The sequence below is a fragment of the Oncorhynchus kisutch genome, unplaced genomic scaffold (assembly GCF_002021735.2).
Source record: "Oncorhynchus kisutch isolate 150728-3 unplaced genomic scaffold, Okis_V2 Okis01b-Okis20b_hom, whole genome shotgun sequence".
In the NCBI taxonomy this organism is placed as follows: Eukaryota; Metazoa; Chordata; class Actinopteri; order Salmoniformes; family Salmonidae; genus Oncorhynchus; species Oncorhynchus kisutch.
The window spans coordinates 5,639,615-5,665,233 of NW_022261978.1; the positions used below are offsets into that span (position 1 = coordinate 5,639,615).

Sequence of the window (25,619 nt, forward strand, 5' to 3'; positions counted from 1 at the left end):
TAGGGGGAGGACATGTCCTCCTTTATTTAGGGGGAGGACATGTCCTGCTTTATTTAGGGGGAGGACATGTCCTCCTTTATTTAGGGGGAGGACATGTCCTGCTTTATGTAGGGGGAGGACATGTCCTCCTTTATGTAGGGGGAGGACATGTCCTGCTTTATGTAGGGGGAGGACATGTCCTGCTTTATTTAGGGGGAGGACATGTCCTGCTTTACAGATCATAAGGACACCACCAGAAACAACTGTCAAGTTAAAATACATCGGTCAATGGTTCTGTGATAAGTGGTGCAGAGAGTAAAAAGGGATTATGTGAATCAGCTACGGATATTTTTTGTTTTTTCTTCAACTCTTTAACTTAGTACATCATAGACATTAAATGGGGAAATGAAGATAAAGTCTGTGAGTCTGTTAGTGTATCGTTCTCTACAAGGTCATGTGACCAGGAGACTCTCTATAGTAGAATGATATGCATTTTCAGAGATGATCCTTTCTAATAATTGAAGCAACATGGTTATTATGTAAATGTCGTCTAGTATGGGACCAGAGGCGGTCAAAATCTGCTGGCACAACAAGGGAGGGGGGGGGGGGTTGTTTACAATGTTTTACCACTTTACAGAAGTTAGCATATATAACATGTATGTTATAGAGATCAGTCCTTTCAGAAGTTAACATATATAACACGTATGTTATAGAGATCAGTCCTTTCAGAAGTTAACATATATAACACGTATGTTATAGAGATCAGTCCTTTCAGAAGTTAGCATATATAGCATGTATGTTATAGAGATCAGTCCTTTCAGAAGTTAACATATAACATATATAACACGTATGTTATAGAGATCAGTCCTTTCAGAAGTTAGCATATATAGCACGTATGTTATAGAGATAGGTCCTTTCAGAAGTTAACATATATAACACGTATGTTATAGAGATCAGTCCTTTCAGGAGCCCCAGATCATTTATTTATAAATCCCAACATTGGATGGTTCGGTAGTTGGGTTTCCCAAGGGACTCTACAGGCCACCATACCTGACCTGAGTTGTAAATATAAACAAAAAGAGTTGCCTGGTAATGGGAATGTTCTCAAACCATTACAGTCCATGATATCGGCATGGTTACAGATTCCACCCTCCAGATTCCACCCTCCAGATAACAAGTCATTAGTGTGAAATAATACCCAACATCTGATCTGAGGCTTTTGACCATTATTTGTTCTTAGTCATTGTTGGGTTAAAATTGGATCCAGATCACATGTTTGGTACTATATTTATTGAATAGTATATGAATCCTAAAGAGCTGCCTGGTAATGGGAATGTATCTGGTAATGTGTGTGTATCTGGTAATGTGTATGTATCTGGTAATGTCTATGTATCTGGTAATGTGTATGTATCTGGTAATGTGTATGTATCTGGTAATGTATATATATCTAGTAATGTGTATGTATCTGGTAATGTGTATGTATCTGGTAATGTGTATGTATCTGGTAATGTCTATGTATCTGGTAATGTGTATGTATCTGGTAATGTGTATGTATCTGGTAATGTGTATGTATCTGGTAATGTGTGTGTATCTGGTAATGTGTATGTATCTGGTAATGTGTATGTATCTTCCAAATCTTGGAATGTTCTCAAACCATTACTGTCCATGATATCGGCATGGTTACAGATTCCACATTAGGACCATTGGGGAGATGCAAATGGCCGCCCTCCAGATAACAAGTCATTAGTGTGAAATAATACCCAACATCTGATCTGAGGCTTTTGACCATTCTTTGTTCTTAGTCATTGTTGGGGAAAAATTGGATCCAGATCAGATGTTGGGTACTATATTTATTGAATAGTATATGAATCCTATCAATTAAAATGTCAAATTTGGGCACAATAAATTTAATTTATTTATTAAATGTCTCAGAGATCAAATTCTATGTATATTATATAACACAATAATTCATCTTAATTTCAAAACAATCTGAGATGGTGGATGTGGACATCTTATTTCTCCTTGTCTTCTGAGGTGAAATAGGTGTCCATGCACTGATAGCCTTTAACAGCGGCTAATGCAGCCCCTGCTGTTAACGACCATGGAGAGCTGAACATGGCTCCCAACCCCAATGCAGCCATACTGGCAAACGCTGACCACTTGCACTCATTCAATTTCTCTTCTCTTCTTCTTCTTTCTTCCTCCTCCTGTCTCCTCTCTCTGTCTCTCTCCTTCTTCTCCTGTTTCTTCCTCTCCTCCTCCTCTTCGATCTTCATCTGGGCCTCCTGGTACATCTCGTTGGTGTAGTGTTTTCCCCCATTCTTCTTCACCATCTCCTCTATCTTCTTCAGCAGCTCTGTGACCTGAGTGTTGTGTTTTCTCTTGTCATTGTTTAGGGAGTGATATCTCCCCCCACAGATATTGATGAGTTTCCGTAACTCTTTGCTCTCAGCCAGAAACTCTTCCACTGATTTCCCCTCTAGTTGATCTTCATGTGTGAACAGAATGATGGTGTACATTGAGGCTTCTTCTCCAAAGTTCTTCTGGATCCACTTCACAGTGTTCCTCTCCTCCTTTGTAAACCTCCCCAGTCTGATCACCAGCAGGAAGGCGTGAGGTCCTGGGACTGACATTTCTATACACCTGACTATTTCACTTTTCATCTCTTCTTTAGACATTGTTGTGTCATAGAGTCCCGGGGTGTCGATGACATCAATCTTCCTCCCATCCACCACTCCACTCCGTTTCTCACTCTGTGCAGTCACAGACACTGGAGAAGCCCCTGCTTTAAACACCTCTCTCCCCAGGATAGTGTTTCCTGTTGTACTCTTCCCTGATCCAGTCTTCCCCAGCAGAACTATCTTCAGGTTAGAGGGCTGCCCTGAAACTGTGGAAACAGACAAGAAATTGTTGATTTTGCAATAATATGTTAAGATAAATGCACAACACAAAGGACTAAAGGTCAAGAGGACTAGACGTCAATAGAGTTCCAACGATCAATGGAAATAGTGTTTTTTCTGTAATAGGGGATTATTTATCAATGGGTCAGAGACATGGGAGGAATTTGTCTCGACATCGAGCCTGAAATAGGCCATTGGCCCAGTTTTATAGCAAGGAATTATAATTGGTCAACTGTAGGCTAGGGTAGGTTTATACAATTACATCCTGTCCCTTTGTTCTGTGGAAAGAATCACGGAGGAGAGAATCACTGAGGACAGGGGAGAATGAACATCTACCTCTCAGCAAAACATATATGATTTGTCCTCTTTGAATAAACTTATTTTTCTCCCCCTCATTTGCTTTGGGGTCTGTGTGATTGAAGAGTAACATCAATTGCTAACACTTGGTGCCGTGACCCAGATGAATTGGTCGTAACCAACAACAAGGAAAGACTCAACTGTGTATTGATCCAGGGGAAAGAGAGAGAGAGAGTTTTGAGCTCAACCCATTGGATTCAACTCTTAATTTCCCGATTGACTGCTAACATATTGCTGGGTGAGTCTAGAACGATTTATTTTTATTATTTTTATTTTACCGTTATTTGACTGAGCCTATTGTTAGCTGGTAATGATTAGGTGATCATGATGGTATGAGGGACAGCTTGAGAATTTAGCCAGGACACCGGGGTTGATGTATAAGGTTCAAGTCCTTTATTAAAAAGGGTTGAGTCCTTTTTGTGAAACCTTCTTTTTGCAAAGAAGTGAGTTGCTAGTTGAGTAGCAATTTTTGACACGTGGGTAATGTAAGACTTCAACAAGCTTTTGAAGTGAACACAAGTTATGGGTAACCAGGCCCTACAGTTTTGAAAAATAAGAGGTTATAATCCTTAACGGAGGTTATAAATATATACACTGCTCAAAAAAATAAAGGGAACACTAAAATAACACATCCTAGATCTGAATGAATGAAATATTCTTATTAAATACTTTTTTCTTTACATAGTTGAATGTGCTGACAACAAAATCACACAAAAATGATCAATGGAAATCAAATTTATCAACCCATGGAGGTCTGGATTGGAGTCACACTCAAAATTAAAGTGGAAAACCACACTGCAGGCTGATCCAACTTTGATGTAATGTCCTTAAAACAAGTCAAAATGAGGCTCAGTAGTGTGTGTGTCCTCCACGTGCCTGTATGACCTCCCTACAACGCCTGGGCATGCTCCTGATGAGGTGGCAGATGGTCTCCTGAGGGACCTCCTCCCAGACCTGGACTAAAGCATCCGCCAACTCCTGGACAGTCTGTGGTGCAACGTGGCGTTGGTGGATGGAGCGAGACATGATGTCCCAGATGTGCTCAATTTGATTCAGGTCTGGGGAACGGGCGGGCCAGTCCATAGCATCAATGCCTTCCTCTTGCAGGAACTGCTGACACACTCCAGCCACATGAGGCCTAGCATTGTCTTGCATTAGGAGGAACCCAGGGCCAACTGCACCAGCATATGGTCTCACAAGGGGTCTGAGGATCTCCTCTTGGTACCTAATGGCAGTCAGGCTACCTCTGGCGAGCACATGGAGGGCTGTGCGGCCCCCCAAAGAAATGCCACCCCACACCATGACTGACCCACCGCCAAACCGGTCATGCTGGATGATGTTGCACTCCAAGACTGCTTCCATCACGTGGACTGGGAGATGTTTCGTATTGCGTCAGCCAACAACATTGACGAATACGCTGATTCGGTGTGCGAGTTCATTAGAACGTGCGTTGAAGATGTCGTTCCCATAGCAACGATTAAAACATTCCCCAACCAGAAACCGTGGATTGATGGCAGCATTCGTGTGGAACTGAAGGCGCGAACCACTGCTTTTAATCAGGGCAAGGTGTCTGGTAACATGACTGAATACAAACAGCGCAGCTATTCCCTCCGCAAGGCTATCAAACAAGCTAAGCGCCAGTACAGAGACAAAGTAGAATCTCAATTCAACGGCTCAGACACAAGAGGCATGTGGCAGGGTCTACAGTCAATCACGGACTACAGGAAGAAACCCAGCCCAGTCACGGACCAGGATGTCTTGCTCCCAGGCAGACTAAACAACTTTTCTGCCCGCTTTGAGGACAATACAGTGCCACTGACACGGCCTGCAACGAAAACATGCGGTCTCTCCTTCACTGCAGCCGAAGTGAGTAAGACATTTAAACGTGTTAACCCTCGCAAGGCTGCAGGCCCAGATGGCATCCCCAGCCGCGCCCTCAGAGCATGCGCAGACCAGCTGGCCGGTGTGTTTACGGACATATTCAACCAATCCCTATACCAGTCTGCTGTTCCCACATGCTTCAAGAGGGCCACCATTGTTCCTGTTCCCAAGAAAGCTAAGGTAACCGAGCTAAACGACTACCGCCCCGTAGCACTCACATCCGTCATCATGAAGTGCTTTGAGAGACTAGTCAAGGACCATATCACCTCCACCCTACCTGACACCCTTGACCCACTCCAAGTTGCTTACCGCCCAAATAGGTCCACAGACGATGCAATCTCAACCACTCTGCACACTGCCCTAACCCATCTGGACAAGAGGAATACCTATGTGAGAATGCTGTTCATCGACTACAGCTCGGCATTCAACACCATAGTACCCTCCAAGCTCGTCATCAAGCTCGAGACCCTGGGTCTCGACCCCGCCCTGTGCAACTGGGTACTGGACTTCCTGACGGGCCGCCCCCAGGTGGTGAGGGTAGGCAACAACATCTCCTCCCCGCTGATCCTCAACACTGGGGCCCCACAAGGGTGCGTTCTGAGCCCTCTCCTGTACTCCCTGTTCACCCACGACTGTGTGGCCACGCACGCCTCCAACTCAATCATCAAGTTTGCGGACGACACAACAGTGGTAGGCTTGATTACCAACAACGACGAGACGGCCTACAGGGAGGAGGTGAGGGCCCTCGGAGTGTGGTGTCAGGAAAATAACCTCACACTCAACGTCAACAAAACTAAGGAGATGATTGTGGACTTCAGGAAACAGCAGAGGGAACACCCCCCCATCCACATCGATGGAACAGTAGTGGAGAGGGTAGCAAGTTTTAAGTTCCTCGGCATACACATCACAGACAAACTGAATTGGTCCACTCACACAGACAGCATCGTGAAGAAGGCGCAGCAGCGCCTCTTCAACCTCAGGAGGCTGAAGAAATTCGGCTTGTCACCAAAAGCACTCACAAACTTCTACAGATGCACAATCGAGAGCATCCTGGCGGGCTGTATCACCGCCTGGTATGGCAACTGCACCGCCCTCAACCGTAAGGCTCTCCAGAGGGTAGTGAGGTCTGCACAACGCATCACCGGGGGCAAACTACCTGCCCTCCAGGACACCTACACCACCCGATGCTACAGGAAGGCCATAAAGATCATCAAGGACATCAACCACCCGAGCCACTGCCTGTTCACCCCGCTGTCATCCAGAAGGCGAGGTCAGTACAGGTGCATCAAAGCTGGGACCGAGAGACTGAAAAACAGCTTCTATCTCAAGGCCATCAGACTGTTAAACAGCCACCACTAACATTGAGTGGCTACTGCCAACACACTGTCAATGCCACTGACTCTACTCCAGCCACTTTAATCATGGGAATTGACGGGAAATGATGTAAATATATCACTAGCCACTTTAAACAATGCTACCTTATATAATGTTACTTACCCTTATTCATCTCATATGCATACGTAGATACTGTACTCTATATCATCGACTGCATCCTTATGTAATACATGTATCACTAGCCACTTTAACTATGCCACTTGGTTTACATACTCATCTCATATGTATATACTGTACTCGATATCATCTACTGTATCTTGCCTATGCTGCTCTGTACCATCACTCATTCATATATCCTTATGTACATATTCTTTATCCCCTTACACTCTGTATAAGACAGTAGTTTTTTTTGGGAATTGTTAGTTAGATTACTTGTTCGTTATTACTGCATTGTCGGAACTAGAAGCACAAGCATTTCGCTACACTCGCAATAACATCTGCTAACCATGTGTATGTGACAAATAAATTTGATTTGATTTGATATTTGCAGGCAGCAGAACGTTCTCCACGGCAACTCCAGACTCTGTCACGTCTGTCACATGTGCTCAGTGTGAACCTGCTTTCATCTGTGAAGAGCACAGAGCGCCAGTGGCGGATTTGCCAATCTTGGTGTTCTCTGGCAAATGCCAAACGTCCTGCACGGTGTTGGGCTGTAAGCACAACCCCCACCTGTGGACGTCGGGCCCTCGTACCACCCTCATGGAGTCTGTTTCTGACCGTTTGAGCAGACACATGCACATTTGTGGCCTGCTGGAGGTCATTTTGCAGGGCTCTGGCAGTGCTCCTCCTGCTCCTCCTTGCACAAATGCGGAGGTAGCGATCCTGCTGCTGGGTTGTTGCCCTCCTACGGCCTCCTCTACGTCTCCTGATGTACAGGCCTGTCTCCTGGTAGCGCCTCCGAGGTTTAGAGCAGAGGTGGTTAGACACAGTAGGTTACCCAACATGGAAGATGAAGGTGCTCCATTTTTGGAGGAATTGAGTGTAATCACCCAGCAGTGAAAAACTTTTGTTTCCACAACTATGGACTGGGAAAGACAAAACTACGACGACATCATCGACAGGCTGTCACGACTGGACAGAGACATCAGTCAACATTATAAACCGGCTGTTAACTAGTGATTATGTTAAGATTGATTGTTTTTTCTAAGATAGTTTAATGCTAGCTAGCATCTTACCTTGGCTCCTTGCTGCACTCACGTAACAGGTGGTCAGCCTGCCATGCAGGCTCCTCGTGGAGATCAATGTAATCGTCCATAATCGGCGTCCAAAAATGGCGATTACCGATTTTTATGAAAAATTGAAATCGGCCCTAATTAATAGGCCATCGACCTCTATTTGGGACACATTGGTGTGGACAAGATAGTTTATCGTTTTGTGGGCAAACGGTGAAATCCTGGTGTGCGGAAAGAGTCTGAGGCTGTTGTGGCAAATTGCAACTTTGTATGGAAAACAACACCAAGAGACGTGTGGAAGTACAGACACAACGAGCCCCTCCAGGACCCTGCAGACATCTACAGCTTGACTACAATACGCTGCCCAAATGTAAAGGACAGGAAGATGTGCTGGTCATTGTTGATCGTTTCTCACGATGAGTTGAAGCCCATCATACTGAGAACGGAAACGCACAAAACACAGCTGAAAATCTGATTGGTGAAATCAGACAGACAAGTAAAAAGAGACGTGAGACTCCTGAAGGGGGACGTGACGTAGTACCAGGAGGAGTGGGTGATGGTAACAAACACATGTAACAGAGACGTGAGACTCCTGAAGGGGGACGTGACGTAGTACCAGGACAGTGGGTGATGGTAACAAACAAAATGTAACAGAGACGTGGGACTCCTGAAGGGGGACGTGACGTAGTACCAGGACAGTGGGTGATGGTAACAAACACATGTAATAGAGACAATATGGCCAGAATGGGAAGGTCATTATCAAGTGTTGCTCATAATATGGTCAGCAGTGAAAGTCCAGGGAAAATCCCGATGGATACATGTCACTCATTGCAAGGTTTTCCATGTTGATGACAAAGCGGAGACTGGAGAATAAAGAACTGATTGATTAGCAATCGGGGGACAATCTCAGGTGAAGAAGTATACTAAGATGATCAGAACCTGATAAGCTTTTATGTTGTATATGTTGTACTCCGCAGTCGTCGGGAAATCTAGGTGAAATGTCTAACGTTTTCATGAAAATCGGGACATGCTTACTCTATGTGAAATATACATTTCTCTTGAAACCAGGACGTTACTTTCATTATTGTTTCCTTCGTTACAGGTTATGAGAATCTAACGCCGGAAGTTGCAGCAATATCCCTTGACCCAACGACTGTACCTGAAATGATACAAGATCACCGGTGAAGTGTTCATTAGAGACGTCCTTATCAACCAGTGGAACTCAAGAAGAATTCCTCACTACTGGCAGACTGTCAGAACATCATCTCTAATAGTTATCTATGTTGGACTGATACCAGTGTGGAAGAGCTGGTCACTTTGGTGAATGATTACCTTGTCAATAGGACAATTGACTATTGTTGTCTTGTAGACAATTATTTTTTCTTGTGAGTTTCCTCAAATTCAGGATGTGGTAGGAATCGTAAGGGACATCATCATTACACCTGTTAATACTTATTTTCTATAACTTTGTTTGAAATCTATTTCTTATTGTAACATCAAGTAAAACATTGTCACGCCCTGAACCTTAGAGATCCTTTTTATGCCTCTATTTTGGTTTGGTCAGAGAGTGAGTTGGGATTCTATGTACATGGTCACACCCTGACCTTAGAGATCCTTTTTATGTCTCTATTTTGGTTTGGTCAGAGAGTGAGTTGGGATTCTATGTACATGGTCACACCCTGACCTTAGAGATCCTTTTTATGTCTCTATTTTGGTTTGGTCAGAGAGTGAGTTGGGATTCTATGTACATGGTCACACCCTGACCTTAGAGATCCTTTTTATGCCTCTATTTTGGTTTGGTCAGAGAGTTGGGATTCTATGTACATGGTCACACCCTGACCTTAGAGATCCTTTTTATGCCTCTATTTTGGTTTGGTCAGAGAGTTGGGATTCTATGTACATGGTCACACCCTGACCTTAGAGATCCTTTTTATGCCTCTATTTTGGTTTGGTCAGAGAGTGAGTTGGGATTCTATGTACATGGTCACACCCTGAACCTTAGAGATCCTTTTTATGCCTCTATTTTGGTTTGGTCAGAGAGTGAGTTGGGATTCTATGTACATGGTCACACCCTGAACCTTAGAGATCCTTTTTATGCCTCTATTTTGGTTTGGTCAGAGAGTTGGGATTCTATGTACATGGTCACACCCTGAACCTTAGAGATCCTTTTTATGCCTCTATTTTGGTTTGGTCAGAGAGTTGGGATTCTATGTACATGGTCACACCCTGACCTTAGAGATCCTTTTTATGCCTCTATTTTGGTTTGGTCAGAGAGTGAGTTGGGATTCTATGTACATGGTCACACCCTGAACCTTAGAGATCCTTTTTATGCCTCTATTTTGGTTTGGTCAGAGAGTGAGTTGGGATTCTATGTACATGGTCACACCCTGACCTTAGAGATCCTTTTTATGTCTCTATTTTGGTTTGGTCAGAGAGTTGGGATTCTATGTACATGGTCACACCCTGAACCTTAGAGATCCTTTTTATGCCTCTATTTTGGTTTGGTCAGAGAGTGAGTTGGGATTCTATGTACATGGTCACACCCTGAACCTTAGAGATCCTTTTTATGCCTCTATTTTGGTTTGGTCAGAGAGTTGGGATTCTATGTACATGGTCACACCCTGAACCTTAGAGATCCTTTTTATGCCTCTATTTTGGTTTGGTCAGAGAGTGAGTTGGGATTCTATGTACATGGTCACACCCTGAACCTTAGAGATCCTTTTTATGCCTCTATTTTGGTTTGGTCAGAGAGTTGGGATTCTATGTACATGGTCACACCCTGAACCTTAGAGATCCTTTTTATGCCTCTATTTTGGTTTGGTCAGAGAGTTGGGATTCTATGTACATGGTCACACCCTGAACCTTACAGATCCTTTTTATGTCTCTATTTTGGTTTGGTCAGAGAGTTGGGATTCTATGTACATGGTCACACCCTGACCTTAGAGATCCTTTTTATGCCTCTGTTTTGGTTTGGTCAGAGAGTGAGTTGGGATTCTATGTACATGGTCACACCCTGAACCTTAGAGATCCTTTTTATGTCTCTATTTTGGTTTGGTCAGAGAGTGAGTTGGGATTCTATGTACATGGTCACACCCTGACCTTAGAGATCCTTTTTATGTCTCTATTTTGGTTTGGTCAGAGAGTTGGGATTCTATGTACATGGTCACACCCTGAACCTTAGAGATCCTTTTTATGTCTCTATTTTGGTTTGGTCAGAGAGTTGGGATTCTATGTACATGGTCACACCCTGACCTTAGATATCCTTTTTGTGTCTCTATTTTGGTTTGGTCAGAGAGTTGGGATTCTATGTACATGGTCACACCCTGAACCTTTAGAGATCCTTTTTATGTCTCTATTTTGGTTTGGTCAGAGAGTGAGTTGGGATTCTATGTACATGGTCACACCCTGAACCTTAGAGATCCTTTTTATGTCTCTGTTTTGGTTTGGTCAGAGAGTTGGGATTCTATGTCTGGTGTTCTATGTTTTCTATTTCTGTGTTTGGCCGGGTAGGGTTCTCAATCAGAGGCAGCTGTCTATCGTTGTCTCTGCTTGAGAACCATACTTAGGTAGCCTTTTCCCACCTGTCTGTTGTGGGTAGTTGTTTTCTGTTTTGTGTGTCTGCACCAGCCAGAACTGTTTTGTTTCGTTCACTCTCTTTGTTGTTTCAGTGTTCAGTTTATTTATTAAATTACAATGAACACTTACCACGCTGCGTTTTGGTGACCTTCTTTCCAGGGCGAACGTGTTTTATAGAAATGTAATGTGTTTAATGTGAATGATTTTATGCTTAATGCTAATGTTTTCTATTATTTTTCCAAAAATACATTTTAAGTATATTTCTTTTTAAAATGGTCTAGGGGGGAGTGTAAGAATATGTTACGATAACTACACAACGCAGAGGACGAGAGGTTAATCGATTACTTATGATCAATAAAAATAGTGTTTTTTCTGTAATTGGGAATTATTGATCAATGGGTCAGAGACATGGGAGAAATTTGTCTAGACATTGAGACTGAAATAGGTTACTTGTTATTTTGCCATTGGCCCAGTTTTATTGCAAGGAATTCTAACTGGTCAACCACAGGCTATGGTTGGGTTATAACACTACATCCTGTCCCTTTGTTCTGTGGAGAGAATCACTGAGGAGAGAATCACTGAGGACAGGGGAGAATGAACATCTACCTCTCAGCATAACATCTATGATTTGTCCTCTTTGAATAAACCTATTTTTCTACCGCTGATTTGCTTTGGGGTCTGTGTTATTGAAGAGTAACATCAACTGCTAACACTGATAGTGGGTGTCTTGATAAAAGGCTACTGAAAACTCTGTGTAAGTCCATGCATATATATATGCGTGAGTGTGTGTATTGTGTGTGTGTATTGTGTGTGTGTGTGTATTGTGTGTATTGTGTGTATTGTGTGTGTGTGTGTGTGTGTATTGTGTGTGTGTGTATTGTGTGTGTGTGTGTGTACCTTGGCATTCACCAGTGAAGTCTTGCAGACAGAGTGTCAACAGGAACAGAATCCTTCCTCTTCCTCGTTCCATTACTAAAACTGCAGCCAATCAAAAACTTGGAAACAGACGATGACGTCATTGCAAAAAACAAAGTCCACATTTCTTCGGTGCCTCATGCAGTGTTCTGCAGAGTTTCTACTTTTACAGATAATAATTTTAAAAACTATGAAACTATAAACTATAAAAAAGTAGTGATATGCTGTATAACTGTGGATAAACACAGTACATTCCCTAACAACGTAGCCTACATCAGGTGAACATAATGTACTCATATGGGGCGTGTCAAATGACATCCTAAACATGGTTATTATTCTACCGTTGCCTGGCTGCTGCTGTTAAGACCAGATAGACCAGTTAGAGATCGTGTTCCCATTACTATCAAACATCACATCTACTGTGTTGACAGACAGGAACAGTTCAGACAATAATTAAGTGGAATCAGTATAACTGAAACCAGTGCTAAATGTGTAAATCAGGAGGTGTCTGAACACAAAGGATGTGTTCCTCTGTTCCTCTGCTCAGATGTTGCTGACGGCAGATCTTACAACACCTGGATAGGTATTTTATATATCAGCTAACCACATCATGTGTTTTAGCAATCTATCAGTCATCCATTGGTTGATACATGCAACCTCTAAGCAGTGGAACGTGACCTTGGTAAGTACTGACAGGTGTTGACAGGTGCAGGTGTGTCCCTCACAGCAACAACCTGCTATAAGATGGGTGTTGACCCAAGATCAGCCTCCTTGAACAAGGTAAGTATACTGCACTATCTCTGCACTAATCAATGTACAGTATACTACACTATCTCTGCACTAATCAAGGTACAGTATACTGCACTATCTCTGCACTAAACAAGGTACAGTATACTGCACTAAACAAGGTACAGTATACTGCACTAATCAAGGTACAGTATACTGCACTAAACAAGGTACAGTATACTGCACTATCTCTGCACTAAACAAGGTACTGCACTATCTCTGCACTAAACAAGGTACAGTATACTGCACTATCTCTGCACTAATCAAGGTACAGTATACTGCACTATCTCTGCACTAAACAAGGTACTGCACTATCTCTGCACTAAACAAGGTACAGTATACTGCACTATCTCTCCACTAAACAAGGTACGGTATACTGCACTATCTCTGCACTAATCAAGGTACAGTATACTGCACTATCTCTGCACTAATCAAGGTACAGTATACTGCACTATCTCTGCACTAATCAAGTTCCAGTATACTGCACTATCTCTGCACTAATTAAGGTACAGTATACTGCACTATCTCTGCACTAAACAAGGTACAGTATACTGCACTATCTCTCCACTAAACAAGGTACAGTATACTACACTATCTCTGCACTAAACAAGGTACAGTATACTACACTATCTCTGCACTAAACAAGGTACAGTATACTACACTATCTCTGCACTAAACAAGGTACAGTATACTACACTATCTCTGCACTAAACAAGGTCCAGTATACTACACTATCTCTCCACTAAACAAGGTCCAGTATACTACACTATCTCTCCACTAAACAAGGTACAGTATACTACACTATCTCTGCACTAAACAAGGTACAGTATACTGCACTATCTCTGCACTAAACAAGGTACAGTATACTACACTATCTCTGCACTAAACAAGGTACAGTATACTACACTATCTCTGCACTAAACAAGGTACAGTATACTACACTATCTCTCCACTAAACAAGGTACAGTATACTGCACTATCTCTCCACTAAACAAGGTACAGTATACTGCACTATCTCTGCACTAATCAAGGTAAATGTTTCAGGTAAAAGTCTAACCATGTTTCCTCTTTCACTGTTCTACAATATTAAGATGTGTATGAATACACACATATAGCAGAATGTGATTGTTAACAGCTACATGATTATATTGTTTTGACATTTTGATGTTAAGTGATGCAATCATATGACTATTTATGCATACATGTTAACAGACCTGGTATCAATAAAATGTCAACTTAATATTGTGCTACAGTTATTCAAATACTGTAGAGTAGATTGTTGTACAACATTTAATTAGTAAGGTAGTTAAGTTGAATACTCACTTTTAGTGTTGGACAGATCTGTATATTGTTGTCCCCTGTTGTCACTGAGAGACCTGAAGCAGTGGGCCTGCTGGTTTTGCATAGCCAGGACCTTAAGGACCAATGGAATGGTCTAAATCTCATGTGAAACTAAAGCACCCAACGTGTCTCACATTACATTCTGTTAAGTTTCATTTTCCCAGAAACTAGTAATTTCTAGCCAATGAGAGAGTGTTGCTAGGCAAACATTATTCTACTCAGGACAGATAGGATCTGAATTCTGATTGGGTGTTGCTTTTTAACCTTGGATGCTTGCCAGAATCAGAAGATAGGTGTCACGTTCTGACCTTAATTCCTTTGTTTTGTCTTTGTTTTAGTATGGTCAGGGCGTGAGTTGGGGTGGGCAGTCTATGTTTGTTTTTCTATGTTGGTTTTTGAGTTTGGCCTGGTATGGTTCTCAATCAGAGGCAGGTGTCGTTAGTTGTCTCTGATTGAGAATCATACTTAGGTAGCCTTGTTCCACCTGTGTTTCGTGGGTGTTTATTTTCTGTTTTGTGTGTCATCACCAGACAGGACTGTTTCGTTTGTTCGTTCTTCCTAGTTGCTATTTTATTTTGTGTTCAGTTTTGATTATATTAAAACTCACGAACACTTACCACGCTGCACCTTGGTCCTCACCTTCTTCCACCGACGACGGCCATTACAATAGGCCACATCTTTGGGTAAAATGAAAGACATAGACTTAGTCTCCTTCTGGGAGAAAAAGGTTACAAATTAAATAACAAATAAAACTACATTTTCAAATGTAATGTTATATTTGTCTAGCCTGGTCCCAGATCTGTTTGTTCTCTTTCCAACTCCATAGATTACCACAGTATGAGTCACAATACCCCAAAAACCCAGCTGTCAAACAGGGAAATGGTTCCAATCGTTTTTCTACCATTCATTTTTCATATAGGTTCTGTTGGTTCTGACTCTTATGTAGGTGTCATAACCAACCATAAAATAACTACAGCGGTAGGTTCTGTGGGGTTTGACTCTTATGTAGGTGTCATAACCAACCATAAAATAACTACAGTGGTAGGTTCTGTTGGTTCTGACTCTTATGTAGGTGTCATAACCAACCATAAAATAACTACAGCGGTAGGTTCTGTGGGGTTTGACTCTTATGTAGATGTCATAACCAACCATAAAATAACTACAGTGGTAGGTTCTGTGGGTTTTGACTCTTATGTAGGTGTCATAACCAACCATAAAATAACTACAGTGGTAGGTTCTGTGGGGTTTGACTCTTATGTAGGTGTCACTATTATTTACATAATAGCACATATTTAATGAGGTTTTCATTTAAAAACAAATAAAAACTTCCATATGTGTTTACTTTGAACTTGTAAAGTGTCAGCCTGATGAGAGTAAACAAACAAAAATCCCTATTAGCCTGTGGTGCCTTGCCTTAAGACATGATTGACGTGTTATAACCTGTTATGACATATTAAGACATTATTATGATGTGTTATAACCTGTTACGACATATTAAGACATTATTATGATGTGTTATAACCTGTTATGACATATTAAGACAATATTATGATGTGTTATAACCTGTTATGACATATTAAGACATTATTATGATGTGTTATAACCTGTTATGACATATTAAGACATTATTATGATGTGTTATAACCTGTTATGACATATTAAGACATTATTATGATGTGTTATAACCTGTTATGACATATTAAGACATTATTATGAAGTGTTATAACCTGTTATGACATAATAAGACATTATTATGAAGTGTTATAACCTGTTATGACATATTAAGACATGATTATGACATGTTATAACCTGTTATGATGCTGGATGTCAAGTAAAGTGTAACCAATCATGTTGTATGTAAAAAGAAAGGACGTGTGTCTGCACTCAGATACACGAAAGGACGTGTATCTGACGTCTGTTGATTCTCATTGTACAGTATTAATCTACTCTACTGCTACACTTAAATCACTCTGAGTGTTTTTCCCACTCCAACCTCTTGTCTTCCACATCTTTATATGCCAGGGTCTTTCAGTGTTTTTAAAGGCATTGGACCATGAAAATACCCCGTTAAAACACCTGTAACAGGAACTACTACTGGTGCTGCTACAGTACCACCTTCTGAACTACTACTGGTGCTGCTACAGTACCACCTTCTGATCTACTACTGGTGCTGCTACAGTACCACCTTCTGAACTACTGCTGGTGCTGCTACAGTACCACCTTCTGATCTACTACTGGAGCTGCTACAGTACCACCTTCTGAACTACTACTGGTGCTGCTACAGTACCACCTTCTGAACTACTGCTGGTGCTGCTACAGTACCACCTTCTGATCTACTACTGGAGCTGCTACAGTACCACCTTCTGAACTACTGCTGGTGCTGCTACAGTACCACCTTCTGAACTACTGCTGGTGCTGCTACAGTACCACCTACTGATCTACTACTGGAGCTGCTACAGTACCACCTTCTGAACTACTACTGGTGCTGCTACAGTACCACCTTCTGAACTACTACTGGTGCTGCTACAGTACCACCTTCTGAACTACTACTGGTGCTGCTACAGTACCACCTTCTGAACTACTACTGGTGCTGCTACAGTACCACCTTCTGATCTACTACTGGTGCTGCTACAGTACCACCTTCTGATCTACTACTGGTGCTGCTACAGTATCACCTTCTGATCTACTACTGGAGCTGCTACAGTACCACCTTCTGAACTACTACTGGAGCTGCTACAGTACCACCTTCTGAACTACTATTGGAGCTGCTACAGTACCACCTTCTGAACTACTACTGGTGCTGCTACAGTACCTCCTTCTGATCTACTACTGGTGCTGCTACAGTACCACCTTCTTAACTACTACTGGAGCTGCTACAGTACCACCTTCTGAACTACTACTGGTGCTGCTACAGTACCACCTTCTGAACTACTACTGGTGCTGCTACAGTACCACCTTCTGATCTACTACTGGTGCTGCTACAGTACCACCTTCTGAACTATTACTGGAGCTGCTACAGTACAATCTTCTGATCTACTACTGGTGCTGCTACAGTACCACCTTCTGAACTACTACTGGTGCTGCTACAGTACCACCTTCTGAACTACTACTGGTGCTGCTACAGTACCACCTTCTGAACTACTACTGGTGCTGCTACAGTACCACCTTCTGAACTACTACTGGTGCTGCAACAGTACCACCTTCTGATCTACTACTGGAGCTGCTACAGTACCACCTTCTGATCTACTACTGGAGCTGCTACAGTACCACCTTCTGATCTACTACTGGAGCTACTACAGTACCACCTTCTGATCTACTACTGGAGCTGCTACAGTACCACCTTCTGAACTACTACTGGAGCTGCTACAGTACCACCTTCTGAACTACTACTGGTGCTGCTACAGTACCACCTTCTGATCTACTACTGGTGCTGCTACAGTACCACCTTCTGATCTACTACTGGTGCTGCTACAGTACCACCTTCTGATCTACTATTGGTGCTGCTACAGTACCACCTTCTGATCTACAACTGGAGCTGCTACAGTACCACTTTCTGATCTACTACTGGAGCTGCTACAGTACCACCTTCTGATCTACTACTGGAGCTGCTACAGTACCACCTTCTGAACTACTACTGGAGCTGCTACAGTACCACCTTCTGAACTACTACTGGAGCTGCTACAGTACCACCTTCTGAACTACTACTGGAGCTGCTACAGTACCACCTTCTGAACTACTACTGGTGCTGCTACAGTACCACCTTCTGAACTACTACTGGTGCTGCTACAGTACCACCTTCTGATCTACTACTGGTGCTGCTACAGTACCACCTTCTGAACTATTACTGGAGCTGCTACAGTACAATCTTCTGATCTACTACTGGTGCTGCTACAGTACCACCTTCTGAACTACTACTGGTGCTGCTACAGTACCACCTTCTGAACTACTACTGGTGCTGCTACAGTACCACCTTCTGAACTACTACTGGTGCTGCTACAGTACCACCTTCTGAACTACTACTGGTGCTGCAACAGTACCACCTTCTGATCTACTACTGGAGCTGCTACAGTACCACCTTCTGATCTACTACTGGAGCTGCTACAGTACCACCTTCTGATCTACTACTGGAGCTACTACAGTACCACCTTCTGATCTACTACTGGAGCTGCTACAGTACCACCTTCTGAACTACTACTGGAGCTGCTACAGTACCACCTTCTGAACTACTACTGGTGCTGCTACAGTACCACCTTCTGATCTACTACTGGTGCTGCTACAGTACCACCTTCTGATCTACTACTGGTGCTGCTACAGTACCACCTTCTGATCTACTATTGGTGCTGCTACAGTACCACCTTCTGATCTACAACTGGAGCTGCTACAGTACCACTTTCTGATCTACTACTGGAGCTGCTACAGTACCACCTTCTGATCTACTACTGGTGCTGCTACAGTACCACCTTCTGAACTATTACTGGAGCTGCTACAGTACCATCCTCTGATCTACTACTGGTGCTGCTACAGTACCACCTTCTGAACTACTACTGGTGCTGCTACAGTACCACCTTCTGAACTACTACTGGTGCTGCAACAGTACCACCTTCTGAACTACTACTGGAGCTGCTACAGTACCACCTTCTGAACTACTACTGGTGCTGCTACAGTACCACCTTCTGAACTACTACTGGTGCTGCTACAGTACCACCTTCTGATCTACTACTGGTGCTGCTACAGTACCACCTTCTGATCTACTACTGGTGCTGCTACAGTACCACCTTCTGAACTACTATTGGTGCTGCTACAGTACCACCTTCTGAACTACTACTGGAGCTGCTACAGTACCACCTTCTGAACTACTACTGGTGCTGCTACAGTACCACCTTCTGATCTACTACTGGTGCTGCTACAGTACCACCTTCTGATCTACTACTGGTGCTGCTACAGTACCACCTTCTGATCTACTATTGGTGCTGCTACAGTACCACCTTCTGATCTACTACTGGAGCTGCTACAGTACCACTTTCTGATCTACTACTGGAGCTGCTACAGTACCACCTTCTGATCTACTACTGGAGCTGCTACAGTACCACCTTCTGAACTACTACTGGAGCTGCTACAGTACCACCTTCTGAACTACTACTGGAGCTGCTACAGTACCACCTTCTGAACTACTACTGGAGCTGCTACAGTACCACCTTCTGAACTACTACTGGTGCTGCTACAGTACCTCCTTCTGATCTACTACTGGTGCTGCTACAGTACCACCTTCTTAACTACTACTGGAGCTGCTACAGTACCACCTTCTGAACTACTACTGTTGCTGCTACAGTACCACCTTCTGAACTACTACTGGTGCTGCTACAGTACCACCTTCTGATCTACTACTGGTGCTGCTACAGTACCACCTTCTGAACTATTACTGGAGCTGCTACAGTACCATCCTCTGATCTACTACTGGTGCTGCTACAGTACCACCTTCTGAACTACTACTGGTGCTGCTACAGTACCACCTTCTGAACTACTACTGGTGCTGCAACAGTACCACCTTCTGAACTACTACTGGAGCTGCTACAGTACCACCTTCTGAACTACTACTGGTGCTGCTACAGTACCACCTTCTGAACTACTACTGGTGCTGCTACAGTACCACCTTCTGATCTACTACTGGTGCTGCTACAGTACCACCTTCTGATCTACTACTGGTGCTGCTACAGTACCACCTTCTGAACTACTATTGGTGCTGCTACAGTACCACCTTCTGAACTACTACTGGAGCTGCTACAGTACCACCTTCTGAACTACTACTGGTGCTGCTACAGTACCACCTTCTGAACTACTACTGGTGCTGCTACAGTACCACCTTCTGATCTACTACTGGTGCTGCTACAGTACCACCTTCTGAAGTACTACTGGAGCTGCTACAGTACCACCTTCTGAACTACTACTGGTGCTGCTACAGTACCACCTTCTGAACTACTACTGGTGCTGCTACAGTACCACCTTCTGAACTACTACTGGAGCTGCTACAGTACCACCTTCTGAACTACTACTGGTGCTGCTACAGTACCACCTTCTTAACTACTACTGGAGCTGCTACAGTACCACCTTCTTAACTACTACTGGAGCTGCTACAGTACCACCTTCTGAACTACTACTGTGGTACAATCAATCGAAAGAACTGCAATCCGCCCCCCGAGTGGCACAGCGGTCTAAAGCCCTTCATCACAGTGCTAGGGGTGTCGCTACAGACCCGGGTTCAATCCCAGGCTGTATCAAATCAAATCAAATCAAATTTATTTATATAGCCCTTCGTACATCAGCTGATATCTCAAAGTGCTGTACAGAAACCCAGCCTAAAACCCCAAACAGCAAGCAATGCAGGTGTAGAAGCACGGTGGCTAGGAAAAACTCCCTAGAAAGGCCAATACCTAGGAAGAAACCTAGAGAGGAACCAGGCTATGTGGGGTGGCCAGTCCTCTTCTGGCTGTGCCGGTTGGAGATTATAACAGAACATGGCCAAGATGTTCAAATGTTCATAAATGACCAGCATGGTCGAATAATAATAAGGTAGAACAGTTGAAACTGGAGCAGCAGCACATTCAGGTGGAAGTTGAAACTGGAGCAGCAGCATGGCCAGGTGGACTGGGGACAGCAAGGAGTCATCATGTCAGGTAGTCCTGGGGCATGGTCCTAGGGCTCAGGTCAGTTGAAACTGGAACAGCAGCATGGCCAGGTGGACTGGGGACAGCAAGGAGTCATCATGTCAGGTAGTCCTAGGGCATGGTCCTAGGGCTCAGGTCAGTTGAAACTGGAACAGCAGCATGGCCAGGTGGACTGGGGACAGCAAGGAGTCATCATGTCAGGTAGTCCTGGGGCATGGTCCTAGGGCTCAGGTCCTCCGAGAGAGAGAAAGAAAGAGAGAAGGAGAGAATTAGAGAACGCACACTTAGATTCACACAGGACACCGAATAGGACAGGAGAAGTACTCCAGATATAACAAACTGACCCCAGCCCCCCGACACATAAACTACTGCAGCATAAATACTGGAGGCTGAGACAGGAGGGGTCAGGAGACACTGTGGCCCCATCCGAGGACACCCCCGGACAGGGCCAAACAGGAAGGATATAACCCCACCCACTTTGCCAAAGCACAGCCCCCACACCACTAGAGGGATATCTTCAACCACCAACTGAGAGACAAGGCTGAGACAACTCCTGAGACAAGGCTGAGTATAGCCCACAAAGATCTCCGCCACGGCACAACCCAAGGGGGGGGCGCCAACCCAGACAGGATGACCACAACAGTGAATCAACCCACTCAGGTGACGCACCCCCTCCAGGGACGGCATGAGAGAGCCCCAGCAAGCCAGTGACTCAGCCCCTGTAATAGGGTTAGAGGCAGAGAATCCCAGTGGAAAGAGGGGAACCGGCCAGGCAGAGACAGCAAGGGCGGTTCGTTGCTCCAGAGCCTTTCCGTTCACCTTCCCACTCCTGGGCCAGACTACACTCAATCATATGACCCACTGAAGAGATGAGTCTTCAGTAAAGACTTAAAGGTTGAGACCGAGTTTGCGTCTCTGACATGGGTAGGCAGACCGTTCCATAAAAATGGAGCTCTATAGGAGAAAGCCCTGCCTCCAGCTGTTTGCTTAGAAATTCTAGGGACAATTAGGAGGCCTGCGTCTTGTGACCGTAGCGTACGTGTAGGTATGTAAGGCAGGACCAAATCAGAGAGATAGGTAGGAGCAAGCCCATATAATGCTTTGTAGGTTAGCAGTAAAACCTTGAAATCAGCCCTTGCTTTGACAGGAAGCCAGTGTAGAGAGGCTAGCACTGGAGTAATATGATCAAATTTTTTGGTTCTAGTCAGGATTCTAGCAGCCGTATTTAGCACTAACTGAAGTTTATTTAGTGCTTTATCCGGGTAGCCGGAAAATAGAGCATTGCAGTAGTCTAACCTAGAAGTGACAAAAGCATGGATTAATTTTTCTGCATCATTTTTGGACAGAAAGTTTCTGATTTTTGCAATGTTACGTAGATGGAAAAAAGCTGTCCTCGAAATGGTCTTGATATGTTCTTCAAAAGAGAGATCAGGGTCCAGAGTAACGCCGAGGTCCTTCACAGTTTTATTTGAGACGACTGTACAACCATTAAGATTAATTGTCAGATTCAACAGAAGATCTCTTTGTTTCTTGGGACCTAGAACAAGCATCTCTGTTTTGTCCGAGTTTAATAGTAGAAAGTTTGCAGCCATCCACTTCCTTATGTCTGAAACACATGCTTCTAGCGAGGGCAATTTTGGGGCTTCACCATGTTTCATTGAAATGTACAGCTGTGTGTCATCCGCATAGCAGTGAAAGTTTACATTATGTTTTCGAATAACATCCCCAAGAGGTAAAATATATAGTGAAAACAATAGTGGTCCTAAAACGGAACCTTGAGGAACACCGAAATTTACAGTTGATTTGTCAGAGGACAAACCATTCACAGAGACAAACTGATATCTTTCCGACAGATAAGATCTAAACCAGGCCAGAACATGTCCGTGTAGACCAATTTGGGTTTCCAATCTCTCCAAAAGAATGTGGTGATCGATGGTATCAAAAGCAGCACTAAGGTCTAGGAGCACGAGGACAGATGCAGAGCCTCGGTCCGATGCCATTAAAATGTCATTTACCACCTTCACAAGTGCCGTCTCAGTGCTATGATGGGGTCTAAAACCAGACTGAAGCATTTCGTATACATTGTTTGTCTTCAGGAAGGCAGTGAGTTGCTGCGCAACAGCCTTCTCTAAAATTTTTGAGAGGAATGGAAGATTCGATATAGGCCGATAGTTTTTTATATTTTCTGGGTCAAGGTTTGGCTTTTTCAAGAGAGGCTTTATTACTGCCACTTTTAGTGAGTTTGGTACACATCCAGTGGATAGAGAGCCGTTTATTATGTTCAACATAGGAGGGCCAAGCACAGGAAGCAGCTCTTTCAGTAGTTTAGTTGGAATAGGGTCCAGTATGCAGCTTGAAGGTTTAGAGGCCATGATTATTTTCATCATTGTGTCAAGAGATATAGTACTAAAACACTTGAGCGTCTCTCTTGATCCTAGGTCCTGGCAGAGTTGTGCAGACTCAGGACAACTGAGGTTTGGAGGAATACGCAGGTTTAAAGAGGAGTCCGTAATTTGCTTTCTAATAATCATAATCTTTTCATGTTCATGAATTTATCACTGCTAAAGTGAAAGTCATCCTCTCTTGGGGAATGCTGCTTTTTAGTTAGCTTTGCGACAGTATTAAAAAGGAATTTCGGATTGTTCTTATTTTCCTCAATTAAGTTAGAAAAATAGGATGATCGAGCAGCAGTAAGGGCTCTACGGTACTGCACGGTACCGTCCTTCCAAGCTAGTCGGAAGACTTCCAGTTTGGTGTGGCGCCATTTCCGTTCCAATTTTCTGGAAGCTTGCTTCAGAGCTCGGGTATTTTCTGTGTACCAGGGAGCTAGTTTCTTATGAGACATTTTTTTTGTTTTTAGGGGTGCAACTGCATCTAGGGTATTGCGCAAGGTTAAATTGAGATCCTCAGTTAGGTGGTTAACTGATTTTTGTCCTCTGGCGTCCTTGGGTAGGCAGAGGGAGTCTGGAAGGGCATCAAGGAATCTTTGTGTTGTCTGTGAATTTATAGCACGACTTTTGATGTTCCTTGGTTGGGGTCTAAGCAGATTATTTGTTGCAATTGCAAACGTAATAAAATGGTGGTCCGATAGTCCAGGATTATGAGGAAAAACATTAAGATCCACCACATTTATTCCATGGGACAAAACTAGGTCCAGCGTATGACTGTGACAGTGAGTGGGTCCAGAGACATGTTGGACAAAACCCACTGAGTCGATGATGGCTCCGAAAGCCTTTTGGAGTGGGTCTGTGGACTTTTCCATGTGAATATTAAAGTCACCAAAGATTAGAATATTATCTGCTATGACTACAAGGTCCGATAGGAATTCAGGGAACTCAGTGAGAAATGCTGTATATGGCCCAGGAGGCCTGTAAACAGTAGCTATAAAAAGTGATTGAGTAGGCTGCATAAATTTCATGACTAGAAGCTCAAAAGACGAAAATGTCATTTTTTTTTTTGTAAATTGAAATTTGCTATCGTAAATGTTAGCAACACCTCCGCCTTTGCGGGATGCACGGGGGATATGGTCACTAGTGTAGCCAGGAGGTGAGGCCTAAAACAGTAAATTCATCAGGCTTAAGCCATGTTTCAGTCAGGCCAATCACATCAAGATTATGATCAGTGATTAGTTCATTGACTATAATTGCCTTTGAAGTAAGGGATCTAACATTAAGTAGCCCTATTTTGAGATGTGCGGTATCATGATCTCTTTCAGTAATGACAGGAATGGAGGTGGTCTTTATCCTAGTGAGATTGCTAAGGCGAACACCGCCATGTTTAGTTTTGCCCAACCTAGGTCGAGGCACAGACACGGTCTCAATGGTGATAGCTGAGCTGACTACACTGACTGTGCTAATGGCAGACTCCACTATGCTGCCTGGCCTGCACCCTATTTCATTGTGGAGCTAGAGGAGTTAGAGCCCTGTCTATGTTGGTAGATAAGATGAGAGCACCCCTCCAGCTAGGATGGAGTCCGTCACTCCTCAGCAGGTCAGGCTTGGTCCTGTTTGTGGGTGAGTCCCAGAAAGAGGGCCAATTATCTACAAATTCTAACTTTTGGGAGGGGCAGAAAACAGTTTTCAACCAGCGATTGAGTTGTGAGACTCTGCTGTAGAGCTCATCACTCCCCCTAACTGGGAGGGGGCCAGAGACAATTACTCGATGCCGACACATCTTTCTAGCTGATATGCACGCAGAAGCTATGTTGCGCTTGGTGATTTCTGACTGTTTCATCCTAACATCGTTGGTGCCGACGTGGATAACAATATCTCTATACTCTCTACACTCGCCAGTTTTAGCTTTAGCCAGCACCATCTTCAGATTAGCCTTAACGTCGGTAGCCCTGCCCCCGGGTAAACAGTGTATGATCGCTGGATGATTCGCTTTAAGTCTAATACTGCGGGTAATGGAGTCGCCAATGACTAGAGTTTTCAATTTGTCAGAGCTAATGGTGGGAAGCTTCGGCGTCTCAGACCCCGTACCGGGAGGAGTAGAGACCAGAGAAGAATCGGCCTCTGACTCCGACCCGCTGCTTAATGGGGAAAACCGGTTGAAAGTTTCAGTCGGCTGAATGAGCGACACCGGTTGAGCGTTCCTACAGCATTTCCTTCCAGAAACCGTGAGAAAGTTGTCCGGCTGCGGGGACTGTGCCAGGG

The 25,619-nt window shown here is 43.7% G+C and overlaps 1 protein-coding gene across 3 annotated transcripts in view; it reads right to left on the reverse strand.

Annotated features, from left to right (window-relative positions):
* Positions 1-1,605: 1,605 nt before the first annotated feature.
* Positions 1,606-25,619, reverse strand: part of LOC109882405 (GTPase IMAP family member 7-like) — a 34,366-nt gene continuing 10,352 nt past the window's right edge. The window contains exons 1-3 of one of the 3 annotated variants that reach the window (XM_020474503.2): positions 14,285-14,458; positions 12,158-12,255; positions 1,606-2,866 (exon numbers count right to left, since the gene is read on the reverse strand). In XM_020474503.2, the coding sequence (XP_020330092.1) occupies positions 1,992-2,866; positions 12,158-12,230 (948 nt within the window). In that variant the 5' untranslated portion in view covers positions 12,231-12,255; positions 14,285-14,458 and the 3' untranslated portion in view covers positions 1,606-1,991. Of the gene's footprint in view, positions 2,867-12,157; positions 12,256-14,284; positions 14,459-25,619 lie in introns of those variants that run through there. The other 2 variants (XM_031811149.1, XM_031811148.1) reach the window with 2 other exon arrangements.